General features: G+C 34.4%; 1 protein-coding gene across 1 annotated transcript; it reads left to right on the top strand.

Moving 5' to 3' along the window:
- The first annotated feature begins 2,324 nt into the window (after positions 1–2,324).
- On the top strand, positions 2,325–7,473 carry LOC131076668 (O-fucosyltransferase 19). The gene is made up of 9 exons (XM_058013966.2): positions 2,325–2,925; positions 4,277–4,447; positions 4,682–4,754; positions 4,883–4,953; positions 5,135–5,223; positions 5,316–5,448; positions 5,553–5,785; positions 6,062–6,538; positions 6,706–7,473. Exons 1-9 carry the CDS (start codon positions 2,575–2,577, stop codon positions 6,923–6,925), a joined length of 1,818 nt encoding a protein of 605 aa, XP_057869949.2. The 5' UTR covers positions 2,325–2,574; the 3' UTR covers positions 6,926–7,473.
- The last annotated feature ends 341 nt before the right edge of the window (positions 7,474–7,814 follow it).

Here is a 7,814-nt window from a genome sequence, read left to right as displayed (position 1 = left end):
ATGCATTTAAACATTGAGTGAGTCATCCTCTCCTTTGAAAATCACAATTCAAATGATTTACACTAACACCATCTTTCAAATTGGTTTCACTCTCCAATTTCATGCACAATGCACTAAAACCCAACCAAAAGTTGGTAGATGGGTTCAACAAAATTCAAGGATAAATTGCTTATATGATTTCCAATTATATGTAAATCAACAAATGCTTGAAATACATTACAAATGCTTTGACTTGTATGATTAGGAAATTATTTACAAGCACATACATTCTTGATTACTTTTAGACTATGCACCATGTTAAGTAGGGAATGCCATTCAAGATTTGGATGAATTTTCCCGCACACATCATTGAAAAATAAAGTTTGTCAATGTTTAATTATCGTTGAATGTTTCATCTATCAAACCTTTGTTGATTAATCTTTAACTTCATATCTATTTATAAAATTGAACCAACTTTGCTCAATATAAATAAATTCTTTGCGAATGCATTTGAGACATCAAACTTCCTTGTGTAAAGAGATGAAACAATAGCTTTGCCAAAACTAGGTTCTTATGAATATGGCAATACATTAACTTAATTGAGGTCTATGAGAGATCACGTAACAAAAATCAGAAAAGTAAGAAATATAAACATAAATAAAATATTTAGCTGATTTCAATGGTCAATAAATAATCGTCTACTCTTTTTTTTTTAAATCATAAGCTTTAAATCATAACTCAACATCTTCTTCTATGCTTTGAAGCAAATTCATGAAATCTAAATTGGGCCAACCTTAAAATTTGAATGCATGATCTTGAATGCTTCAAGTTTGATCTTTGAGTGTCATAAACTTACTCTTTTGTGTGGATTTTATTTGTGACACACAAATATGAATTGATGAAATAAAAACTTCTCAAAGCTCTTTGCCCTAATTTTTGACATTTGATAAGCTTATAAGGACTATAATGTTCAACAATTCCTTAGGAATCTATTCTAGATCACTAGGGTCAAGTTCTCTTCTAGAATATCACTCATACAAAGATGACATACGCAAGTGTACAAGTGACTTATATGTAGATAAGGCATATTTTGACTATTTGCCCTTTAGAAAACAATGAGTGATTTAATGATTTATTTGTGTTTGACCATCTAAATTACTTGCAATGCCTCCAATACTAAAGTATAGCAATAAGTCATAGAAATGTGTACCAAGTTGTTTCACAACGATTATAGTAAAGAATGTGAGCTTAAAGTTATAATTTAAAATTTTAAAATTTAGATTCAATCTAAGTAACATAAGATTGACTTTGAGTAGAGAAACACAAATATTTAATCAAAAAGAGAATATATGAAAGATGGTGTAAATATAAATTCATTAATGAGAATTGAATGACAAACATCTAGAATAATACAAATGAAAATAAATGAAAGTAGATAAGAATCCAAACATGAACCAAACTTAATAAAATAAAAATCTTTTATCAATATACGCACACATCTAAATTGCCATATAAATCTTTGAACCAGTCCTCAACGGCTAGCCACTGATAACCATGGTCAAAGACAAAACAACCCCCCAATCCAAAGAGTTTCAGTGGTTCAAGACCAATTGGCACAATACCCAAGATCAAGCATAATCTAAAATAATAAAATAAAACTAAACTAAACTCCAATAATAATAGTTCATAAACTAAGTTCAATAAAAGATACATTTAATAACAGCCCTTAATCTAAAGTTAATTAAAAAATACATTAAATAACAGCCTTTAATCTAAAGTTAATTAAAAATACATTAAATAACAGCTCTTAAACTTAAGGTTGATAAAAAATGCATTTAATAACATCTCTTAAACTTAGGTTAATAAAAAAGATGCATTAAATAGATAAATTAATGAACAGCCCTCGATCTAAGGGCAATCTAAAAGCACACGTGGAAAATAAGTGGCGGAGTAGTGAGTTGTAAGGAACTGAAGTTGCATACGCGTTAAGCGTGGCGGTTCACATGCCAAAAACTCAGTAAATTTCTCTGTTTAGACTCCGTACCTTCGGAGCTCCGCGTTGTTGGGGCCCACAAGTCCGTGTCTAGTCAAATCATTAACTGGTCCATAAAATATAATAGCATCTAGCTTAGCCAATCAAATTATTTTGTTTTTTTTAAAGCAGAAAAACTCTTAATTTTTAATGTTTTAAAGGCTTAAAAAATATTGATGATAAAAAAATAATTTTGGAAGCCAAAAGTGAACAATATAAATGGGTAAATTCTAATATTTTGAAGCCAATATTATTTGAATGTTTTAAGTTTAAAGTGTTGTTTAAGATGGTAAAGCTAATGATATTGGGCTCTTAATTAAATTTTTATTTAGTTATTATTTTTTTACAGATGTTCTTGAGTTAGAATGGAATTTTGGGCATCTGAGATCTATTAAGAAAGTCCTCCAATTATTCCACACGCCTTGAGAGACTCCTCCTTAAACTTATCAAATCTCCACTTTGGCTCAACTTTTCATCGCCATTGACCGATCAATCAGTGCCAAATTCATGCAAGGAGTAGCACTGGTTTTCGGCATTGAGGAGGGCATTGACTGCTGATAACAATGGCTTCAAATGTAGAAGAAAAAGGAGGAGCTTCGTCTTCATATGTGGCATGCAGTCCAAGGAACTCCATGACTAGGAGGTCTCACTCATTGAAGAAAAATCAGGATGGAGACTTTGTGATGGATTCTCCAAAACAGGGGTATTCTGCATTTGCAGAGAATGAATGTGGGGACTGTGCATCTGAGGCATTCAGTGCCCTCCACTTCATTACTCGTTTCAGTCATAAGAAAAGCAGCATGAGGCACCAGTTCTTTTGCTTCTTCATTATGCTGGTGGCGTTTTTTGTTCTGGTCAAAGTGGTCGCTGTTGGGTGGCTTGGATCTCAGATCGAACAGCAAACAGGATTCAAGGTCTCTTGTCTTAATTTCCCCTTGTGCAGATCTTAAAAGGGCCTTTTAATAGCTTTTTCCGTTGGGGTTTGTGGATTGATAGGACATTGGGAAAACTTGCAAGAACTGACATTTTTTTTTTGTTTTTTTTGATCTTTTCATAAATGTTGTGTACTTCAGAAAACCAATAAAAAGCTTTCCAGATTGATATTGGCGAAAATGCAATAAACTAGAACTGGCTTTATTTCAAAGGCTTTGTTGTTTTTTTGTGGGGGGTATCGGAGCTTCTGATTGAAACCTCAACCTACTGATGGAGATATGATACAGCACAAAGCGTAGGGCACTGAAATGGCTTATAAATCCACTAATTTACCAGAGCTACTCTGTTTCTATTGTTGAATAAAGAATGTTCCAAAAGTGCAGTTTCAGTTACTGCTTCAATTTCTCTAACCTTTTCCACCTTGGTTGGCTTATTTTCTTCAGAGGCTTTTACCATTCTTCTTTATAGGTGGCCTGCTAAATCCATGAACCTAATAAAATGCTTCTGCAACATTAAGGTTTCTGGTTATACATTTTCTGGAACGAATAGCTAATCAGGATTTGTTTGCACAAATTTTCAAACGTTTTTGTGTATGTTTTACTCTGGTTTGTTTGCCCGATAGTTAAACTGCTAATCGCTTCTGTTTTACAGAACAAAAAATGATTGGCAGGCCATTCTTTAGAATAAAGGACATTTTGGATTGTAAATTAACGGTCACAAGACAAACATTGTGGTTCCCTTCTAAATATTGCAAAAACTAATATGGCAAGCTGAAGAGTTGTGGAGTTTTACAGGCCGCCCAAAAGCCTAGCTTTTCATTTGAAGGGAAAAATACTCAGAGAATAGATGGCCAATTAAAGGTGTCCGATGAAAACTGTATGCCTTAGATTTTAGGGAAAAACTGAATCCTCGCTGTACATATGCCAATTCGCTTGTTACGAGCCCTTTGGTGACAGTTATTTTACTGTTATTTAAAGATTTCCCTATGTTCTTAGTATAACCAGACGTGGGAATGATCAATCAATTTAAGAAGCCAAAATGGGCATCATCCTTGGACCCTGAAATGAATGAATTGTTTACTTGATCCTCTCTTAGGATTGACGCACATAGGGTGTAAGAATTGCACAAGATGTGCAGAAAACTAATCTGCTGAAATTCGTTACAGGCAAGTTTAATTACTGGCTGAAAAACTGCACAGTGCTGTACTTGATATGATCATTTTCTTGTGTTTTGCCCACCTTGTTTAACATTAATTATGTTATCAACATATAGTGTTTTTTTAGCCATTCAGATACTCTTCTCTTCTAACAGTTTACTTCTTGTGATTCTCAGGATATAACAAGGAGCATTTTAGTTTTAGAGCCATTTAAAAATCTTGAGAGAGATGCTCAGCACCTTTCAGAGGAAAACGAGCACAGGCGTTTGAGTTGGGAAATGCCACTAGATAAACCTGTAGCTGTACAGGAAAGCGATAAAGAAATTCAGGGCGATAAAGAAATTCAGGTATCAATAACTAGTAACCAGTTTTTGCTATCCTTAAAACTTAAACTTTCTGTTTAGGGCTTTTTGCCTTGTCTGGACTTTTTGGGGTGTGATCACATTACATCCACTTTTTTCAATTTGTTTTGGTGAATTAGTGTGATAAATCTCTTTTATAAAGTAAAATGGTCATTCACCTAATTGCTTTCAATATTCATGCCCCATTAGATATGAACTAGTTTCACACTAATCTTGCAGGATTCCAAAATCTGGTTAAATTCAAAACCTGCTAACCTGGAGCAATGTGTTGAGCGATCAAAAAGTTATAAGAGTGAGTTACTGCGACCATTAAATTTAATTTGTAAACTCTTATGCCTATTTAGTAGTAAACTAAAAGAGTTCTGTGATATCATGTTGTACTGGTAACTTATTAATGCTTTTGTTTACTTTCTTTTACAGAGCTTGAGGGTGCCACAAACGGCTATATATTGGTCCATGCAAATGGTGGTTTAAATCAAATGCGAACTGGGGTATGAATCCTCTGTTGAGATCCCTAAAACTTTTTGGTATAATACTACCATAAATTTTGCAATCAAAAATAAATTTACACAGAATTTATAAAGCATCTCATGGTATATTCATCTACCATTTCACATGTCAACATCTATAAACTGGCTAAACACTGTATAATAAGTTTGGCATTCAATGCAGATCTGTGATATGGTTGCTGTGGCAAGAATCATGAATGCAACTCTTGTTCTTCCTTCTCTTGATCATACATCTTTCTGGACTGATCCAAGGTTTGGAAGTTGTATGCCTTTGTCCTTTTGAATTGTAATAAGAATTGAACAGTGAACATTCTTGTCTCTAATAATTGGCAGTGTCTATGCAGTGACTTTGAAGATATATTTGATTGGCACCATTTTACTAAAACTTTGAAAGATGATGTACGAATAGTAAAATCTCTACCAGCAGCTTATGCGAAAATTGAACCTTTGCAGAAAGCTCCTGTATCATGGTCAAAGGTATGATCACTGATTCAGGATCTTAACTTACATTATACATATGGATCAAGCACCTGAAAAGTTAAAAATGTTTTCTCATTTTGTCATATGTTACTTGGATGCAGCACACTTACTACAAGGAGGAAGTACTCCCCTTGTTGAAAAAGCTCAAGGTTATGCACTTTACTCATACAGATTCCCGACTAGCAAACAATGGCCTCCCTAATTCCATACAAAAACTAAGATGCCGTACAAATTATCATGCCCTGAGATATACAAAACCCATCGAGGAGCTTGGAAAGAACTTGGTGGCTAGGATGAGGAAGAATGGGAATCCTTACATCGCCCTTCATTTAAGGTAAGAAATGAAATGACATATCTAAAACATCAACTCAGAGTTGATGCCTAGCTATCTGTTGGACTTATTCATGCTTTTTAAGGTTTCTAATATCTGTCAAGCTTGGTAGATTTCTTCATGTCACAGGATTTTATGAATTGGGCAAAAATGTCACTTTGCAGTGACAAATGCCAAATAATTAGGTTTTAAAAGCAAAATCTATGCAGGTATTTAAGCTTCATGTATCAGAATTTGGAGAATCCGTTAATAAATAACCTTCTATTTTTTCTTTCACAGATATGAGAAGGACATGCTAGCATTCACTGGCTGTGCACACAGTCTTACATTGGAGGAAGCAAAGGAGCTCAGTGAAATGCGATATAGTGTAAAACACTGGAAGGAGAAAGAAATTGATGGTGAGGAAAAGCGTAAGGAAGGCGGATGCCCTATGACTCCCCGTGAGACCGCTCTTTTCTTGAAAGCACTGGGCTACTCATCAAAGACCAATATATATGTTGCAGCAGGGGAGATTTATGGCAATGGGAGCATGCAAGGTTTGCAAGATGAGTTTCCAAATGTATTTACACACTCAACTCTTGCTACAGAAGAGGAACTTGAACCTCTTAAGAAATACCAGAATAGACTTGCTGCATTGGACTATATTTTAGCCCTGGAAAGTGATGTGTTTGTGTATACTTATGATGGAAACATGGCAAAGGCTGTTCAGGGTCATAGACGGTTTGAAGGTTTCAGGAAAACAATTATTCCAGATAGGTACGAATTTATTGCATGTTTCAATGATATTCACAATAGTGCTTGTATTAAGATTCTGACTCATCTAAGAATTGAAATAATGATCTACAAAGACAGTTTGCATTTTACATTTATAAACATTGAAAGTTAAAAGGAACCTGTACTGATTTATATTCTTCTGTTAACAGGCAGAATCTGGTAAAATTGATTGATGAATTGGATCAAGAAGAGATTTCATGGGATACTTTTTCATTGAAAGTGAAGGATCTTCATACTGACAGAGATGGATCTCCTTCACCAAGAGAAGCCGGCGATTTCCCAAGACTGGAGGAGAACTTCTATGCTAATCCTTACCCAGGTTGTATATGTGAAAAGCAGGAAAAAATTCGGAAACTTCTCAATCATTAGGTGAAGCATACGCATTGGTGTAAGTAATTATTGGAGTCCAAACCACCTCAATCCTCTTCAATAAAACGATGAAGTGATTTTGGTCTCGTGGTTAGCATGGGTGATTTGCCATTGGGTAGTCACAAATTCATTGAAGTCATCAAGAGCACGAAAAACAGAACAGCTGGTGACCAATTTTACCCATGTACAGTAGTAGCCAGGCTTCAATCACCTTGGGAGCTCAGCTAACCATAATTTGCTTATAATAAACTTCACAAGGAAACAGGAGAAGGTATCTTCCAAAATTTCCTCGTTCTGATAACAAGTTGTTACCTCTTGCTGTGCTCCTGATAATTTTGAAAGTCAAGAAATCGTATTCCTGTGTATCCTATAATTCTATCTAGAACAGAGTGGGAGAGAAGCTTCTGGCAATAGTTCCTCCGTGCCAGATACGTGACCTGTTCAATATAGAGTGTATGCATAAGCATATTCATTGGCATTGTCTCATTTAATTAAATTCTATATTCAATTCTTTGAACAAAAGTCTCTTACTGTATTTTATACTTTCACAGTGGTTCTGTAGAAACAAAATTGCTCCTGTCTCCACTTGATAATTACAAGCATGCTTCGGACAACGGGATATTCTTAGACAAAATACATTTTATGAAGTAAAACTGAATGGTATTTTATGATTTATTAACAAATCACTGACAATTATCAACAAAAACTTAATAATATTAGGATTCAATGTTATTTTACTGCTGATTATTTGTACGAGGCATTGAAGCAATTTAGCTAGAACATAAAGAATCATGAAACAAGGTTCTGAATGGATAAAGGTATATTTAAATAGGTATCATTTCCTCCCCATTCTTCAAATTTGAAGTTTAGATCATACCAGAGATTCTGT

Source organism: Cryptomeria japonica, chromosome 4, assembly GCF_030272615.1.
Source record: "Cryptomeria japonica chromosome 4, Sugi_1.0, whole genome shotgun sequence".
NCBI classification, from domain to species: Eukaryota; Viridiplantae; Streptophyta; class Pinopsida; order Cupressales; family Cupressaceae; genus Cryptomeria; species Cryptomeria japonica.
This window is presented reverse-complemented; position numbering and strand designations above follow the sequence as displayed.